At 36.5% G+C, this 20,477-nt stretch overlaps 1 protein-coding gene across 1 annotated transcript; it reads left to right on the top strand.

The window, feature by feature from the left end:
* The first annotated feature begins 10,028 nt into the window (after positions 1-10,028).
* GAPT (GRB2 binding adaptor protein, transmembrane) lies at positions 10,029-19,324 on the top strand. The gene is made up of 3 exons (XM_081053842.1): positions 10,029-10,132; positions 14,642-14,787; positions 17,639-19,324. Exon 3 carries the CDS (start codon positions 17,935-17,937, stop codon positions 18,409-18,411), a length of 477 nt encoding a protein of 158 aa, XP_080909968.1. The 5' UTR covers positions 10,029-10,132; positions 14,642-14,787; positions 17,639-17,934; the 3' UTR covers positions 18,412-19,324.
* Positions 19,325-20,477: the final 1,153 nt, after the last annotated feature.

Here is a 20,477-nt window from a genome sequence, read left to right as displayed (position 1 = left end):
AACTCAAACTTGATAAGGAAAAAAGGTATTTATCACACAATGACAAAGTGCGCTCCATTTCTTTCAATGGTTGGATGATAACTACTTCCATTCCAGTCACTACCCACTTTAGTGGCTGCTATAACCCCACGGACTTCATCCCCTGAGGAAAAGTTTCAGTGTCATCACAAAGGAAGGCAGAGATATAGATACAGATATAGATATAGATATATCGATGTATCTATATCTAAGATATATAGATATGTCTATATACTATATCTAGATATAGATCTATCTATCTATCTATCTATCTATCTATCTATCTATCTATATCTGTTCTTTCTTTCAAACATCCTAATCTCTAGTGCTTTTTTTGGCCCTCCCAGTAAAGCCTCTTCCATAATACCCTGGAAGAGTTACAACTCAAGTTTGCCAAATGCTTCAAACATAAGCCACTCTGGAACAACCAGTTAGCACGGGGTTGTACCTTGTGCTTGCTTTGTCCACCAAACACTGACCTTAACATTATTCTTGCCTCTCAGAACGGGACTGTTTTCATTAGCTAGAGGTCTTGTTAAGAATTATTTATACTCTACTTGTTAGCTATGAGATCTTTAGCAAGTTATTTTTAGTCTTTCCCCATCTAGAAACTGGAGTTAATAATACCTACCAAATAGTATTGTGGGAATTAAATGAAATAGTCTATGTAAAATGCTTTGAAAGTGCTTGGAATATATTATGTTCAGTAAATATTAACTATGAGGAGCTTCCTATAACAATGACTATAGCAATTTAATACTTTTCCCTTGTAATCCAGACTTAGAATTTAAAAGCAAGATGGTTGTCACAGAAACAGGTATTAACATATTTCTTTGAGTTAGAAGACAAAGTCAGTTTTCTGATTGATTAGTTTGACAGTGAAGACGGTGCTTGCCAATTAAATTATATCGTGGAATTTTTCCATAGCTCCATAGTTTTGACAAACATATATTTAAGGCACACATACAATATTCACTGTTTCAGATATTATATTCTTTACAACCCTTAATCTTATGAAAAAAAATTCACATATCAACTTAAAACTATGTGAGGTAGTACATAATTTTCATAATTCTTTTATTAGGGAGTACATGGACCAAACTATCTGAAGTCCTATGAGTTAGAGGACCTGAAGAGACAGAAAATGATTAGAAAAAATCAGGGGCATACGGAGAGAAACACAATGGAAGGCAGAAGAGACTCCAGGAGGTAGGTATGATGGCGAAAAAAGAGGGATAATGAAAAGTGCCAAACATTCCAGAAAGGTCAAGGAGAATAATAGATAATAATCTTCGTGAAAGTAGTTTCTGCAGGTGGAATAGAGTTAATAGTCTGTTTAGGTCATTCAAAATGTTGGGCAGTAATGATGGGGAAAAAATACTATTTATAAAACTATCTAAACAGATCATTGGAATTGCTCTTATTACTGAAAGAGCAATTCAAAATATTGGACAGTGAAGACTGTTTGAAGGAATACAGTGAGTAGAGGGGCACTACCTTCAGGATGAGGAAGACAGCTCTTCCTCTGAAACTGTCGGGAATGAGCAGAAAGCTGTGAGGATAGCTGGAGAGGACGGAAGCAGCCAGAGCCTCCACCTCCAGATGATGGTCTCGGTAAAGTAGAAAGTGAAGTCCTGTACTGAGAGTAGAGGAGTAAATAACTACTTGGAAGATATGCCAGGAAAGCCGTGATAGAGGAGTAGGGGAGAGACTGTGTTAGGGTTGTTGCTCAGCCTGTCTTATGAGTATTTAAAGTGTAATTTTATCAATATTGGTCCCTTTAAGGTTTTTCTATTTTTCAAATTTCCTACAATGAACAAGGAATGAAGAAAAAAAATTAAAGAAGGGCTTAAAAAAAGATTAAGGAAGGTGCAGATAAACAATGTCATCAGCTTATATCAAACTAAAAAACTTCTGCACAGCAAAGGAAACCATAACCAAAATAGTAAGGCATCCCATGGAATGGGAGAAAATTTTTGCCCACCAATTTTCTGATATGCGGTTAATTGCCAAAATATACAAGGAACTCATACAATTGGATAGCAAAATAATAATAATAACAACCCAGTAAAAAAATGGGCAAGGAACTTGAATAGACATTTTTCTAAAGAAGACATACAGATAATCAACAGGTACATGTTGAGCATCACCAATCATCGAGGAAATGCACACGAAAAACACAATGAAATATATCACCTCACACCTATTATGATGTCTATTATCAGAAAGACAGAAGATACCAAGTGCTGGTGAAGGTATGGAGAAAAGAGAAATCTTAGTGGAATGTAAACTGGTACAATCACCGTGGAAAACAGTATAGAGGTACTTCAAAAAAATAGAGAACAATCATATGATCCAGCAATCCCACTTTTGGGTATATACCCAAAGAAAGTGAGATCGTAATCTCAGAGACATATCTGTATGGCCATGTTCACTGCAGCATTATTCATGATAGCCAAGTTATAGAAACAACCTAAATGGCCATCAACAGATGAATGAAGAAAATGTGGTATATGTATGCAGTGGAATATTATTCCACCTGAAAAAGAAGAAAATCCTGTCATTTGCAACAACATGTATGAATCTGGAGGACATGCTAATTGAAATAAGCTAGGCAGAGAAAGAAATACTGCATGGTATACTTATATGTGGAATCTAACAAAAAGTCAAACTCATAGAAACAGAGGAAAATGGTGGCTGCCAACTGAGGGTTGGGGGAAATGGAAAGAGGCTGGAAAAGTGTACCGACTTTGAGTTATAAGATGAATAAGGTCTGAGAATCTAATGTATGGTATTGTGACTATAGTTGACAATACTGTATTATAGAATTGAAATTTGCTAAGAGAGTAAATCTTAGGTTTTCTCACCAAAAAAAAAAAAAAAGTAAATTGGTGATGGATGTGTTAATTAACTCAGTTGTGGGAATCCTTTCACAACATATATGTATGTAAAATCATCATGTTGTATGCTTTAAAAATAATTTGTCAAAATAATAAAAATAATAAAGCTTAAAATTAAAAAAAAAACAATGTCATCAGCAAACTTTCTTGGTACTATAATACTATAATTTAAAGGCTGACTTACTGTATTTATGTGGAGTGGCTCAGTGGTTCCTGAGTTTGTTTTGTTAATCTGAGGAGGGTTATAAAGATGTCTTCTTAAACATTAGACAAGGGCTGTCAGGCACTGGTCTGCTGACAGCTGAGCAGATCAGCGAGAATGGTCAGCCATACTACCTGCTCATGTTTTGCTGGCTCTGAGTATGATGGTTTCTAATGAATGATCATTTGCAGAGATGTCTTGTTTATAACAAAGATAGTACTAACCTGACTTGTATACAAAAATTGGGTGTGAGACTGATAATACGAAATTTATAGGACTGTTGTAGGATTAAATGGACAATACTCATGACGCGTTTAAAACAATAACTGACCCTTAATAAATGCTTAATAAATGTTAGCTACTGTAGACCACTTATTTCTAAAAAAGAAAAAAAAGGGTGTGAGAAAGAAAAAAAGCACATTGCAAAAAGCAAGATTTTAACCAATAGAGGGCACTCTTCTCTAGGTTTTTAGGTCTAGAGCATTTGCTCCTGGAGTGTATATGGTCCTTTAACCTCTAATATATATATTTTTCCTACTGATCAAAGAAAAATACTGGGTCAAAGAAAAACAAAGCCAGAAACTAGGTAAAATGTTAAGGACAGATTACAGGCGTACCTTGGAGATATTGCAGTTTCAGTTTTAGACCACGGCAGTAAAGCAAGGAACTCAAAGCATGTCATAATCTTTTTTGGTGGTGGAGAGTCTTGCCTTCAATTTGTAAAAAAAAAAAGGAACATCTGTGATGCACAATAAAGCAAAGGGCAATAAAATGAGGTATGCCCGTATAATTATTAATATACTATTGTAATAATACAGTATGAACTGAACTAACTTTGATTTATACAGAGGTGACGTGGTGTTTTAAAGGGAAAATGAGCATGGGGTGGAGGAGGGGTGAGCGGAAGCTCAGTAGAGTTAGAAAAATAAAAATTTACAAAAAGCAGGCAGGCATCCATATGAAATCCATTGGGGTATGCTAACTGGCTTTTATCGAAGTTAGGCTTTTACCTCTCACAGAGACTGGGAAATGGTGCCTAACTTTAGGTGTTGGCTGGGCCAAACAGTAAATTCTTTGGCAGCACTGAATTTTCTCAGGCATATAGTTTAAGGGGTGGAGGCGGTGAGGGTCATCCTAGGGGTGCAGTCTTGAGCTATTAAAAACTGTTATTTTTTCAAGTCTTTGTAGGCCAATTTTGAGGCCTACTTGAGAAAGGGCTCAGAGGAACCTGGCTGGAGAGAATCTTTGTCACAGGGGACAGTATTAATATTAGTTTTATTGACAAAAATATAATCCCACTACCTCTTACTCTCAGTAGGATAATGTTGGTGCTTCTCAATGTCTTATTTACAATAATTCTAGTTTGGAGAGGCCTTGGGATCTCAACAGAATTTGAGAGACCACTTGAGAAATAGCTTTCTCTGTCCTGAGGGAAACGTTTGTCATATTCCTGTCTTTTTTCCTGTAAATAACCTTCAAGAACAGAAAGGGTCACTGTGTATCTCCTGCCCAGCATCCATTCCTCTGCTAGCCAAAGCTCTGCAGTACCCTCGGTAATCCTGGTTAACCATGTATCCGCAGGGAAGAGAAGTAGTTAACCTGATTCGTTAGCTCCGGGAGGTGCCGTGAGAGTCTCACCTGACTCATCAGAGCACCACATACCTCTAGCCAAACAGTTTTTCCAAGGGTTGGCTTGAAGCCTGACTCAGGCCAGTGGTCAACGCTGGGACTTCTGGAACTATTGAGGAGATAGGCAATCTTGCCGTGGTATAGCAAACCAGGAGCTGCCGGGGATTCTCCCTGGAGAGGGCTTCTAGAGGAAAGGGAGCCAACGAATACAAGGAGAGGCCAGTTCTGATGACGTTTCTTGAGCTGCTGCATCCAGCCACTTCACATTTTAAAAAAAAATTGTTTTAATTTATTTTGAAGTATTTCAGATATTCAAGAAGCTGTGAAAATTATTATCATGAGCATCTATGTACCCACTAGGCAGTTTGAGAAATAAAAGATGACCAATGAAATTAGACTCATGGACTCTTCAGTTATATAGGTCAATAAATCTATTTTGTGTAAGCCATTTTGAGTTATGGCTGTGTCCTGTACAACAGAAGACTTTTAATACGTAGCCAATAAAGCCTGGCTTAAGACAGGCTTTATATATATATATATATGTATGTGTATATATATACACATACATATACATATATATATGTATATATACATATTTTATATATATATATAAAAGCATGGTGTTTCAGCCATGGTCTTAGTTGCAAATAACAGAGTCTATTGAAGCTGATTTTATACCTCTTTTTAAAGACTAATTTTTTAGAGCAGTTTTAGATTTGCAGCAAAATTGAGAGGAAGGTACAGAGATTTCCCATGTACCCCATGCACCCACACATTGCAGGGCCACCCCCATTATCAACATCCCCACCAGTGTGGTACATTTGTTACAATTGATAAACCTAGATTGACGTATTATCACTCAAAGTCCATAGGTTACATCATGCATCACTCTTGGTTTTGTACATTCTATGAGTTTGGACAAATGTACAATGTCATTTATCCGTCGTTATCGTATCATACAGAGTATTTTCACTGCCCTAAAAATCCCCTGTGCTCTGCCTGATCATATCTCCCTCCTCTCCCAATTCCTGGCAACCATTAATATTTTTACTGTCTCCATAGGTTTACCTTTCCCAGAATGTCATGTAGTTGGAATCATACAATATGTAACATTTTCAGATTGGCTTATTTTGCTAAGTAATATGTATTTAAGATTCCTCCGTGTCTTTTCATGTCTTGATAGCTCATTTCTTTTTAGCACTGACTAATATTCCATTGCCTGGATTTCGCAGTTCATATGCGTGTATCCATTTATCTACTGAAGGTCATCTTGGTTTGTTCTAAGTTGTGGTAATTCTGAGTAAAGCTGCTATAAACATTCTTGTGCAGGTTTTCATGTGGACATATGTTTTTAAGTACTTTGGGTAAATACCAAAGAGTCACATGGTAAAGGTATATTTAGCTTTGTAAGAAACCGCCAAGATTTTGCACCCTTTTTAAGCCTAAGCATAGAAAGTCCCAATGAGCCCGGCCCTGACACTTTCCTGCACTTGGCTTATCTTGACAGTATGCTGCCAGGATACATTTAGGCCCCTTTTACCCTACAGAAATGCTCTTCTTTGACCTACCTCTAAAGGTCATACTTAGAAGCATAAAATATAAGGAGCCCTGGCTCTGACTTTGTCCCCACTGTACGTCCATGTCTTGTCCACACTAAAGCCCTACTGGCTGCCTGATAACGAGCTGTCTGTTCTCATGGCACTTTCTAGACCTGTCCCACTGACCCCCCCCAGCCCACCAGAACTGGCTTTGTATGCTTTCAAGGAAGCTGAAGAGTCCCATCGCTCAATGCAGCTCTGTTCTCCCAAGAGCCTCATCTAATAGTGGGAATCTTGCCATGTCTACATTAGCTGAGCCGGTGCTTGCTCTCCAGTTTTGCAAACCTATTTCAGGATACATATGTAGGTGGTAAAACTATAAATAAAAGTAAGAGATGATTAATAGAAAAACCTGGATTGTTGTTACTCTGAAGATGAGGGAGGATAATGTCATGGAGTGGGGCAAACTGGGGCTTCCAAAGTAGTAATACATTGGTGCTTATTTTATCTCTAAATTATTTATTCTCTAAATTATATACATATGTGTGTGTGAATATGTTATACAGATATGTGTGTATAAATGTTTTATATGCTCTTTGATATGTATTTATAACACCAAACAAATCTATTGTTACAGCCCAGAATAATCCCTATTTCTTTCATTTATTCACTCAACAACTATTTGTTGAACATCTTCTACATGATATGACAGACACTGCTAGACATAGGCAGTGAATAAAACATGCTCCCTGTTCTCATGAAATTTTTATCCCCTCACCCCGTAGTGTGTAGTCTTCCCACTTCTCTGTGTATAAAAGGACATGTCTTTGTTCCAGACCACATTATCTCTTGTCTGAACAACTCACTGACCTTCATCCTGCCTTGGGCATTCTACAATAAAAAAATAAACAAATATATATGAAAGTATTAGCTAGTACTACATGCTATAATGAAAATAAAACAATGGTGTAAGAGTGAATGAGAGCATGTGTAGGGGTGAGATTGAGTGAGAGTATGTGTAAGGATGTTTTTCAGACTGGGATGGCCAAAGAAAGCCCCCTGAGGAGGGGACATTGAAGAGACAGGATGAATGACAGAGTGATGGAGGCAAGGGAAGATCTAGAAGAAAAACATTATATTAAAGGGAGCAGCTAATGCTCCCTGCCTAAAGGCAGGAACAAACTGGATGCATTGGAGGATTAGAGAGAAAGCAAATGCTTCTGGGGCCTAGTGATTATGGGAGGAGCCTGGAGGACACAATAGCAAAGGGCAGGGGCAGATCATGGCAAGCTTACCGGCCCTCGTAGGGGCCGGAGTTTAATTCTAACTCTATGGGAAGCCACTCAAGGATCTTAAGCAGGAGGCTGATGTGGTCTGATTTATATTTGAGAACTATCACTTTGTCAACTTTAAGGATAAAATGTTGTAGGATGCCCAGAGTAAGATGAAGTTCAGTAAGTTGTTCAGGCAAAAGATGACATGGTCTGAAATAAAGACATGTCCTTGTATACACAGAGAAGTGGGAAGACTACATTTAGAACAGACAGAACTAAGCCCAATCAGAAGTAAACATTAGATCATTTTCATTATTCTCCATAATAGTAACAAGGGTCATCGTACTCAGGCCCCGTTTAGAGCATGTTGATTTTCTTCTGTACATTGTACAGAAGGTTCTTAAGTCATGGGCTTCATGGTCTTATACCTCAGTCTCTCATTTTTCACTTCCTCCATCAGTTACTGAAAACCTTCATGTTTTATTAAAACCCAAGCAGGAGCACTGCTCTAGCCAGGTAGACCTACCAACCTCCTATGGTCAGGGCCACCATTTTTAGCTCAGGTCAAATATTCTGAAATAGAGAGGGATTTGACTGTATATCATTTGGAATAAAGCAGATTTTAACCTGGGACTTCGCAGGAATTTGGTTACACAATTCAAGAGTGAGAGGGGGAGTTTATAGTAGTGTAGAAGTTAAGAACACCAGTTCTAAATTCAAGTTACATTGTCTGAGTTTGAACTCAAGCTCTGGCACAAGCTGTATGAAATTGGGTAGGTAATTAATTCAATCTTTCTATGCCTCAATTTCCTCATCTTTAAACATACCTATTCCTATGCTTGTGGGATTTAAAAAGAAAATCCATGTAAAGGGGTTAGGGAATGGTCAGAGGCCTGCACAACTGTGCAATCGATGGGAACCATTAGTGTCATTTTAGTGAGCTTGCAGACTCGTGGAGTTTTTGATAATATGCATTTCTCTGATAAACTTTGAGCACTTTGCAGATTTGTTTGCCTTGCAACACTATTGAGTTCCCATTTTATAGTGAAGAAAACTTAAGTAATGAATTAAATGGTTTACTCAAGATAATACAGTGCAATGATAGGATATTAGTTCAAAAAAGGCCTAATTGCTCAATACTGGCTTGCTGGGGACTTTTAAAAATGAGTAATGTTTAAGTTATAGCCTCAAAACTTTAAAAGTCGGCCTGGAACCCAAGCATCAATATTTTTAAAAACTCCTCAGAAGATTCTAGTGAACAACTAGATTTAAGAAACATTGACCCATTAAAATCCATTTTACAAATGGGAAATTGAGGCTCTCTGTGATGGAATGACTGGCTCAAGCTATTTATGTCAGAAATAGTGATAGGCTCTGAAGACAAGAAGCAGATAATCTTAAAATTCTAATAAGTTAACTTATAAAAGGAATACATCATGATGAGAGAGATGTGTCTTAAGAAAAGAAAGAATAATGTGACTTTAGCCTGATCTATTGTAAATATATCTAAAGAGAAGGTGGTAATCTTATAAGGAAGCACAGAAAATGGGTGTCAGGGAAATGGGGTTAGTTGGAGCATCACACTGGCTTGCCTGAAACCATGACCCATTTACCCTCCATACTAATACTCTCGACTTCTGGGTGACTGTTCACAAATGTTCATCTGAAGATCAACTGGCTTCTGAAGTATGTTTCCCACAGGAAGAGAAAAGGGGCCCCTGATTATCAGGACCCTTTTAGACAGGTCCCTGCCTCACCTACTCTGGTAGTGTTTGTTTTGTTTTCTTCACCCTCTACTACTGCTCATTGAGGAGTTGAGTTACACAGGATACCATCCCAGTTTGGAGGGGAAAAAAAAGTGAATCTAAAGCAGTTACTGTTCTCTGCCTCTCCTAATTTCTCACTCAGAAACAGTGTATAACAGATTGTTCAGGGTCTTAAAGGAAAGGGCTTAGAGTAATACTTTTCTCTGATGAGCTAGTGCCCCCTCTCACCCACTGTAGGATTTGAAATGGTAATAGTGATCTTGCTGTCCATGGGAAAATGTGTCTGCTATCTAGGAGTTCTGATATCCAGCCTACCTGCAGTGTGAGGTTTCAAAATATCTCCAGTTACTTAAAATTTATGATGTTATACTATACCTCTCAGCATTTACAGAAGAACTTGGCAAAATCAAACAATGACGGATGTGGTGTCTATTATTAATCCTGGTTTACAGTACTCTCCTCCTTAAATGAACAAAAAGACAAAAAAACCCTGCTGAAATAGTTTATCAGTTATCTGACTTGTGAAATTGTGTACATACTCTAAGATGAAAGATGTTCTGCTATTAGAATACTAAATATGCAGCTTTCAATCTTATTCGTGAAGAAGTAAAATATTGTCACTTTTTCTTATTGGATAATTACTCAATTTTCCTAATGTCCTTTTTTCTTTTTTTCTGAAGAAATAAAAGAGGACAAGCATGGGGAAAAGAAAAAGAGTGTTGTTTAACTGAACTGGACGCAAGCTTCAAGTTCACAGCAATTAGGAAAGACTTATGATGAAAAAAGGGAGTTGGACTAAAAGGAAGTATGTATTGAACATGAAAACCATTTGCAAATATCCTCTTCTGACTGTAATGACCATTTTTATATTGTTCATTTGTATTTAGTAGAATTTGAAGGAACCTCAGGTATCACCCAATCCATTCTTTTCTTATGGATGAAAAAAAGCAAGACTGAGAAGTTGTGTTACTTGTCCATGATGCCAGGATTATATCTTTTAGGTAACATTGCTTTATATCTATGTGTTTTTAGCTTGAACATGATTTTTCAGCAATACATCCCTTATGTGTGCCAATGAAATACCATTATCTCAGAAAGTAGAAATTATCTGCTTTGACTGGGCTGAAAGTTAAAATTTATTAGTAACATCCCTCTTTCTTACCACCAGCCTTACCAACCTCCAGGCTTAGGAAGCTCCAAATAAAGTTTGAATTCATCCAACTTCAAGTCTATCTACAATTTAGCAAAATATTCCTCCATTCAAGCTAGTAGATCAGTTTACCAAAGAAGATGGTAATCTGAATAAATAAAACCATATATCTAATTATCTCAACTTTCCATGACTATTAAAGTAATTGTTTTAGTATTCATTCCCAATTTTTAAAAATTAACATGCAATTTACATATAGTGCACAAATCTGAAACGGACAATTTAAAGAATAGTTACATATAGATACATCTCGTAACCACCACAAAGATCAAGATACAGAACTTTTCTAGCATCTGAGAAGCCTCCTTTATTCACCCCCCAGTCTATAGCAATCACAATTCTTCTGACCTCTACTATCTTATGTTCATGACAAGCTTTATGTATTTTGAGAATGGAATCATACGATGCGTACTTTTTGTGTGTAGCTTTTTTTGTTCTAAATTATGTTTGTGAGATTCATCCATGTTGTTTGTACATGTCAGTATCTTGCTGTTTTGTTTTGTTTTTCATTTCTGTGTAGTATTCCATTGTGTGGATTTACCATGCTCTCTTCATCCATTGTATTATTGATGGATCTTTGGAATGTTTCTAGAGCATTGGGATATTATGCATAAAGCAATTATAAAGAGAAATGACCTTCATTTCTGTTGAGTATATACCTAGGAGTCGAATTCCTGGGTCTTTTTATTTTGTTTTAGTCTTCTATTTTAGTCCCAGACCATAATATAACTTTCTAAGTTGTCAAATGAACCATAAAAATTAACTTCTCTTTAGGCCTGACAAGTGTTCCAGGTGGCAGATTTCACAGTTCTTAAAATGGTCCACCAATAGGGTAACATCATTCGTGGTTCACTCCCTATGGCTTCCCCGGTGGCTTTTGCTCTCCCATTTCTTTCTCCCTAACTTCCTGTTATCTATATTTTGACTTAATGTGAGGGGTGGGGGAGAGATAGATTCTTGAAGGGGACATCTAGGAACTTTCTTTCCATTTATTCCTCATGTAGATAGCGTAGTATAGTGGAGAAATAGAGGGTCAGAACCACAGGACTAAGTTTTCATATCCAGGTTAATTTGTACTTCCCAGCATGGCTGTCATACTTCACATAACATCTCTGGCCCTTAGAAGGTTCACTTTTTTCAAACCTGGCCACAAATCAAAATCATCGGAAGAATTTTCATATTTGTTTTTGCTATAAAAGTGGTGCTATAAAAGTGGTATATTAGTGGAAAAAGATCAAATAGTACAAAAGAGTGTAAAATGAAAACTAAAAATCCCTCCTCCTACAGTCTATACAATCTCCCATTTCTCTAACTCAGAAATTCCTTTGTGATGTTCTGAAGTTTTAACATTAAGATCTCTGAGCCCCACTCCAGACTTAATGAAGCAGAATCCCCAGGGTCTTAGGAATTTATAATTTAAAAAAGCTTTGTAAGTGATTTGGATAGATTTCCAGGTTTAGAAATGAATTCCTTGACTAAAGAATAGCTGAGATCTCTTTTTGTAAAAACCATCTTCTACCCCCTCAAAATGAAAGGATTTAAGTTTGCTAGCTATTAATAGGACTGGCCCTACACAGAACTAAAGTGACAGTGGTTTTATTTGACCTTTTCTTACTCATGCGTTCTCCCTTCACCTTCGGCTACTCAATTTCCTCACTTTAAAATTTTCATAACTGTTTATCCCACATAGTCAAACTCTACTAGTTGGAAGGCAGTCACTCATTCCATTAAAGCTATAGTTGATTATTGATTAATCCCATAAACCAATCAGTATTAATGAATTTTCTAGCTGATGTACATATTACCTTTCCAAGGTAACAATGCTTTGTGTTAAAATGTAAGTTCCCATTATGCTCTTAACAACTAGCATGAAGTTTGGGGGCTCCTTACAGCATAGCAATGAAGATGCTTCTAGTCAAGTAAGCTTTTAGTCAAGTAAGCTTTCAAATAAAATCCACATACACAAATATTTGTCTATATCTACCCTCCTGGATATTAGTTCAAGCATCTGAAAAACAAAAGCAAAAAAAACATAGTTAAAATAAATAGATAATTAACTGACCCAAAATAAATTGCTGGAACTCTAAGTCACAATGAAATGAAGTGGTTGTTAATCAGCAACTAATAGGAAAGGAGGGTTTGCTTGGATATAAATTGTCCAGTCCAATATACTGCCTCTTAGGCCCTCTGCTACCCAAACCACACAACTGTAGAAAGAAAAACAGGAAAAGGAAATCTAGGCCTAATTGATATGATACAAAAGCAGACAATAAAAATGTGCCTTGCTAGGCCAAAGATAGGGAAATAGGAGAATATAGAGCTCAAAGCATAATATCTGATCCATATAAGACAATTATATAATAACTCTATTTTGAATATATGTAGCATTTCTTCTTAAACGCAATGAATGTTTATATCTATTATTTAAAATAAAAATTCCTATCTAGAGAAAAGGGTCAGGCAATATTCCTCCATTTTATTTATCTGTAGAAAATCTAAAGTGATAAAGGATTAAATAACGTTCCTAACTTTGAAAGGTAAAATCTGGGTTAACATCCTGTTGTCCCGACTTCTAGAGTAGATTGCATAATTTTACATAAATATTGTATGTATTACATCACATGCAGATTGTGTGTGTGTACGTGTGTGTGAGATATTATTGGGAGGGGTGGCTAACATTGCAGTTAAATGTGCTGGTGAGACTAGGGAGAGCATTCACGTTCGTAGCTTCACAACTTCATAACCGCCTTCACTCTGGGCTCTTTGCCTGGCATACTCCTATTCTGCCTTGATCAACCTCTGCTTACTCTGTGAGGCTTTGCTCATGTCTTCCGTTCCCTGACCACCCTGAGCTGGATGCCTCTTTTCCCTACTCCCACCATCCCCTGTGCATAACCTCGTATTTCTTATCCCTTATCGCCTTGATCTGAAATGCTCTGTGGATTCTGCAGCCACTTCCACCAGGCTTTCCATGCTACAAAGGAGTTTGTTTAGAATTGCATCCTGTTGCTTAACGCAGCGCCTAGCAAAATGTCAGTGCCCAATCTATGCTGATAATATTGTTCTAGTATATCCACTTGGTAGTTCAGTAACTAAATCTTCTTCTTATAAACCATCTTCTACAAAGTTAATCCTCTGTGATTGAAGAAGTTCCAGTACATAGGAAAAGCCAATTTTCCGTTACTATATCATCTCATCTGTCCAATGTAGCTTTTCTTTTTTTGTATTCCAGAGTTGGTCTCTGAGAGATACTGTTAAATACAGGTTTTGTGTTAGAAATGTATTATTCACCCTAGCTAGACAGTTAGTGTAGTGGTTTAGCCCACAGGTGCTGGAGGCAGACTGCCAGGCCACACTGGGTGGCTGATGAGTTCACTACTGTTCCCATTCCCTTCTCTGTAAGATAGGATAAACAGCAGTCCTCTCTCCTCGAGTTGTCAGGATTTACTAAATGGAATACAAAGGTTTTAGAAAGTGTATTACGTTCTTAGAATATGCCGGCGACTATTATTAAACCAAGTCACACCGTTTTTTCTTTCATATTTGATTTTGTTGCATTTGCTTGCTGTAACTGCTCGTAGCCTTTAATACGCTGAATATCTATGGATCGCCATGTAAGTTGTATTTCCCAAATTTAGTTGGTGAGAGACCTACTAGAAAATTCCAGGAGGACTGCAACTCAGAATACACTCTTGGAAATTCTTATCATGATTTTAAAAGAATACTTACATTTTCTGAACCAAAATTGGGACTCTGGATTGACAAGTATAGATGTTACCTGAGGCATTGGGACATAGTATTTGAAAGGAGAACTATTCTAGCAATCATCCAAGAATACAAATAAATAAATAAACAAGATCCATGTATTATTACGTTTAAACGTCTTATCTAAAAACTAAAGTACGAGTAAAATGCCTTTTATTGATTCTAAATGGAGTGCTGCAAATATTGCTCAAATAAAAAAACATCTAGGCTTTATGGATGTTTCCTGATAAAGTTGGAGAATTATTCCTGATAAAGATAAAGGGCTGGACTTCCTTATTCAAAAACTCATGTCATTTACCTTAATTCTGGTCATCTGATAAGAACTTCCTCTATATCCAGGAAGCTTTGCAAATATAAAATAATCTGAAAAGAGGAGGTAAAGAAGGAAGTAACTGACCAAAGTGAAAAAGAGGAACAAGGTCTAAACCACAGTAGGTTTAAAACGACAAAATGGACAGAAGAGAGCTTAACATACCACTCTCAAGGTAAGTAAGAACCTGATTTAAGGTGTGTAGCTAATGAAAACTGAGAAACAAGTTCATTTTTTAATAATCAATGACTTTTTAATCTTTTTAAGCACAGTTATTTGGTGGCCTTAGGTGTTGATGGAAGAAATAACAATTTACAAACCGAGGGTGATGTTAATGAGTCTTTACAAGTATATATGCTCACAAGAATAAGATTATGCTTTGTTATTTCCTTGTTTCCAAGCAGAAGGGCAGTATCTGACTTTGAAAATTCCAGTTTATCAACAATTTGTAATTTCAAGACAAGGGAATAATTGTTAGGTAACCTGTTGGAACTGTTTTCTGAAACAAAAGCAAATAGTTTTCTTCCAAGTTGGATGAAGTGAAACTTATTTAGATATTAAACTCCTATATATTTGAAGGGCTTTTGTTTAACATGTTTTTCATTCTAGTAGGTCTTTCTTGTCTCTCAGAGTTTTTCCTAGTAAGTTATTTTGAAGAAAGGAAGAGGATGCGTTTGTTTTTCTGTGTAAAAAGTCTTCTTACCTTTATCTCAGTGAACACTTCTTTGACAAACAATTTTAATATGTGGAATGTACTAGAATGCATACTCTACATAGAGCAACATAAGTAGTAAAAATAAATTATCCTCTTGAAAACTGAAAGAGTAATTTGTTACTTTATCTTCAGGGGACAAGTTAGCCCTCCCCACGTAGGTTGCAGGCCTTTTAAAAAGCTGATTAATTTCCATTGATATTTGAAATTTAGTTCAAATATGCTGGCAAATAATTACTTAAATAAGTATTTATACCACAAAATACTTTATATATGATCAATTCTCATCTGTTTCAAAAAGGAAATGCATTCATAATGGTTAAAGTCATTTGCCAAACCTTTGGCCTTGAACACAATTATTGTGCCTGGCCTTACAGAGGAGGAACCCTACAAAAGTTCTGAAGATATTAAAAGATGTTGAGATGTGAGATATACGTTCCTATAGTCTTATCAAATACGTTTTATAGATTGACTACATCTTATATTCAATTTGGTATTTTACATGAAATTTTGCATGTTAATGTATTCTAACTGTACAAATTTGAAAAGGTTTGCTGTCATATATGAATACACACTGAAAGCAGGGCAAACCTTTGTGAGTTTTCTTTAACGTTATTGTTATTGTTGTTATCCTAATACAGGTTGCTCATTCATTAATGGATATTTAATAAACTAGCTATTCTGTGTCTAGTACTGGTGCTGTTAATATTCAGATAAATTAAATATGATCCCAGCCCTTAAGAACCTCAGAGCTAATCAAGCTATACAAATTAAGTGACTGCTGTGCTTGATAGCCATTTACAGAAGTTTGGGTAAGAATAATATTTTGGGGCAAATTTTACTTGAATCTTAATTCAGCATCTCCTTAGTTGTTAAGGAAATTACCTAACCTCTTTAATCTTGTCTTTTACAGCCATAAAATGGGGATTACAATAGTATCTAGTCCACATGGAAGCTGTAGGATTAAATGAGATAATCCATGTAAAGGTGTTTAGAAGGTGACCCAAAGTAAGCTCTTAACTAAATATCTTTGATGATGACATATCTTTGATGATGATATTCAATAAATGATAATCGTTTCATAAACACTACTAACAATATTGGAGGACTATAACAATATCGAATATTTGAAAATTGCTAAAAGAGTAGACCTTAAAAGTTCTCATCACAAGAAAAAAATTGTAACTATGTAAGATGATGGATATTAACTAAACTTAATGTATTAATCATTTCAAAATATATATATATATATATATATATATATATATACATATATCAAGTCGTGTTGTACATCTTAAACTTATACAATGTTATATGTCAAATATATCTCAATAAACCTTGAACAAAAAACAACTATGAGATGTAACTATTTCTGTGTCTAGGTTGAAAACATGCAATCATAATATTTTGTTGATAGACTAATAGAACAATCGGTCTAGACGAACCATTTTAAAACTGACAGAAAATACTCTAAATTTATCTTAATTGAATGAAAGTTGTTTGCTGAAAATTGTGAGAAGACTAGTGATAGGGAGGCTTTCAAAGATATTTTGTTTTATGTCACAGAGTTCTTTTCTTCTTCTAAGTATCAACTATATCCTTTAGAAGACATATCTTGAGTTTTAAACTATTGATTTAAGGAATTAGATGCTAAGATTTGGAATCATTTGTTTATTTAATCATTCTTCAATAAATATTGATTGAGTGACTTTTGTGTGCTAAGTGTTTTGCACTCTAGGAATATAAAGATGAAAAGATCTGATCTCTGCCCACCATTTAACCAAGTAGGAAGATAGATTATCATGCTATATAATAGAGAATGGATTCATTAATGTGGGAATGCAGAGGAAGGAGTGATTAAGGAAAAGACATGGTCTATTACCACTCCACAGACTTCACAGAGGAGGTGATAGTTAATGGAAATGATTGCACTTGTCCCTTTCCTGTTATTATGTTCAAAGCACTGCCTTTCACTTGAAAATTGTTAGCCTGTTGTCAAAAACCATGTTGAAATCTAAGTGATAAAATCACTCAGGCCTGGGCAGGGACAGGTTGTTCTAAATATTTTTCTTTACTCACAACATCTAGTACTGTATTGTGTATTAAACCAGGTACTCACTAAATGGTGGTGCTTAGTGCATTGGTAGAAAATGATAGATATTTAATTATGCTGATGTAATAAATATGTAATTAATATGTCTTTAATTTATAGCAGGTTTCTGGATGGCAGGTCATTTAACCTTCCTTTTCTCGAGTTTTCAACTCTGCTGTTATCTTCCACTCATTTCTGCTTCATTTTCTGATTCACTGACAGAAAAGAAGTTGGAGTTGATTAAAATCCCTCCTGATTCGGTACAAGTATACAATAATGGTTGTGATGAAAAAAGCATCAGATACGAGAATCATCTTCCAAAATCAGGGTTCCTCAATCTCTCCTATAATTGCATTAGTATTTTGGCAGATAATATTCTTTCAGATCTGAAAGAGAAATGTCTAAAAAAGTTTCCAAAATTACCATTGAACTGCACCCTACAAAGAGTTACACCGGTCTGTACCTGTGAATTCATTAAGGGCAATACGCTCCTACTAAACAACACTGTTTGTGCAAAAATGTTGAAAAGCTGTGGAAACACGTCAATGGCCATTTCTATAGGAATTTTCCTTCTTTTACTGCTGGTGATCTGTGGAATTGGGTGTGTTTGGCACTGGAAACACCGTGGCACCACACAATTTACCTTACCGAAGTTTTTGCGAAGGAGAAGCAGCAGGAAAAAAGACTATACTAAAACACTCTCCTTCAATCCCCATGTTATCAGCTCAAGGCATAAAATCTCAGTTCAAACCCAAGCCTATAGGTCTGCTGCAGGGGGAACTGACACACATGACATTTATGAAAATGTGGAAGCAGGTCCTTCCAAAGCTAAAGAAGAAACTGATAAGGAACTGTACGAGAACACCCAGCAGCTCTGTTTCAAGGATCATATCTATGGAAATAAGACAACATCTGACTATTACAACTTCCAGAAGCCTTGTACTTCTGAAGTCCATCAAGATGAAGATATATATATTCTTCCTGATGCATATTGACTTTTAAAATACTAGGCTGAGTTACTGGAGGATAAACATTCACTGGGACTTTTACTTTACTGATGTCATTACTAATCAAGTTCTGATGAAATCCAGTGATGTCTCGTCTATCACCACCCTTCTGAATCCTCTGTCTGTGAATCAAGGTGGATTAATTCTAAATGTCCTCTCCATCATCCTTGCCCTGGATTAACTATGCATGGTGTTATACTGATTCTTCCTTCCAATGGTACCTGTTACCTTTGTATTTCTATTTCCACCATCTTTTTCTGGCTCAGGATGATTGTCACACTTTCCTATTGTCAGTCTTTCTGATTCTAGTTTCCACACCCTCAACGGTTCCCCGTGATTATTTTCAGAAAATCTTTCCAATGGCTATATCACTCCTTTGCCTAAAACCTTCTCTTTGCAAAACACATAATGCTCTTAATTCTAAGTCCAAAATTCTTGATTTTACATAATTGGTTCCAATTTACTTTTCCAGTGGCTTCTCCTAATCCCTCCCTTCTCTGCTTTCATCAGAATCACCCCAGAACATGCCAAACTCCCCCCTCCTCCCCAGCTTCTCTTGTCTGCCCCCTCTCAATCCTGCCTCTGATCATAACTTCTGTAAGTCTCCTGAATCATTCCAAACCTACATTTACCTTTTCCCTCCTGATCCCCTGTAGATTTTACTGCCTGTTCAATTCTTTGATCATTTAAGCATGTGAATGTTTGCTGTGACATTTTATTATTTAAATATGTAACATGAGAATGTCTTAAATTCCCTACTAATAGTAAGGAACTGTCTCATATTCACATTTTAGCTCCAATGCCTTGACCATCATATGAGGCACTCATTATTGTTCGATTGACAAGAATTGAATTGTACATTTTTCTAAGTAGTTTTGAATAAAATCTAATACATTTATCTATTCAAGGAATATTTATTGACTCCCTTCTATATACTTTTTACTTTGCTGTACAAATGGAGATGGTAAAAAGTAAAAAGAAAGATGTGGGTCCTGAACAAGAACTGTCTAGTAGGAAAATAAAGAAAATGAACAAATAAATACTATGCTAGTTATTAACCTACGACATCTCATTTCTAAACCCATCCTTGAATTTCTTAGGCTGGGACTCTGCAAACTATATTTTTTTCCTTTGCCAGGCAGATCCATATTCAGTTCTGTTAATAAGGGACACTGAGGAAAACTGGTAGGCAGCAGGAAGCAAAAGAGACTTGCTTCTTTTTCTGCTGTTGTCCCAACCAGGTACTGTTGCCATGTAATTTACTACAACATCACCCGTTGTTTGCAGTTTCCAGTTTCTTCCAGCACTCCTAGAACCAGCTTCATCGAACCTGTCAGAGATGCCAGAACCAGCCAGGCAGCACCCTCTCCTTAGTATCTGAGAACCAGTTCTCCAGGGCCCTCCTCCAAGCTCCCGAGGGACTGACAGGAGACAAATGACACCTTCATAGCTCTGGGTTCCAGCCCTGTAGGGCACCTCCCTCTAGGATCTGATTAAGTCCCAGCCATAGTCATGGTGACATTTCCTGCAGTGCCTATGTCTGTGGTCCCAAAATCTCCTTTTTTCCCGTCTTTTCAGTCTACCAGTACTATTTTTTTAAGCTAGTTCCTATATTCAATTCTCCATGTTAAAACAAACTGGTATGGTTTTTATTTTGCCAAGTGAACCCAAAATGATACAGATTAAAAAAAAATGTATAGTAAGTGCTTTGGAGAAAAAATAATAGTCTTCCCTTTTTGAGAGCAATGAAGTTGAGTAAGAAAGAGGGTTTGGATTTTAATAAGATGGTCAGAAGAGACCTCTGTCAGGACACACTTCAGTTGATACCTGAGGATGAAAATGAGTTATCCATGTCAATGTGATGGGCAGGTATGAGGCCAGCATGTGAAAAGAATCTGAGGCATGGAAGAATTGATGGTGCTCTGTGAACTTATAGAAAGCCATGGTGGCTGGAGCTTAGTGAGGGACAGCTGAATTGATACCTGCTCGGTTGGTGAAGAAGGGAATGGTAGACAATGCAACTTCTTGAAGGTCTTTGTATATGACTTAGACGC

Source organism: Rhinolophus hipposideros (assembly GCF_964194185.1).
Source record: "Rhinolophus hipposideros genome assembly, chromosome: 7".
Taxonomy (NCBI): Eukaryota; Metazoa; Chordata; class Mammalia; order Chiroptera; family Rhinolophidae; genus Rhinolophus; species Rhinolophus hipposideros.
This window is presented reverse-complemented; position numbering and strand designations above follow the sequence as displayed.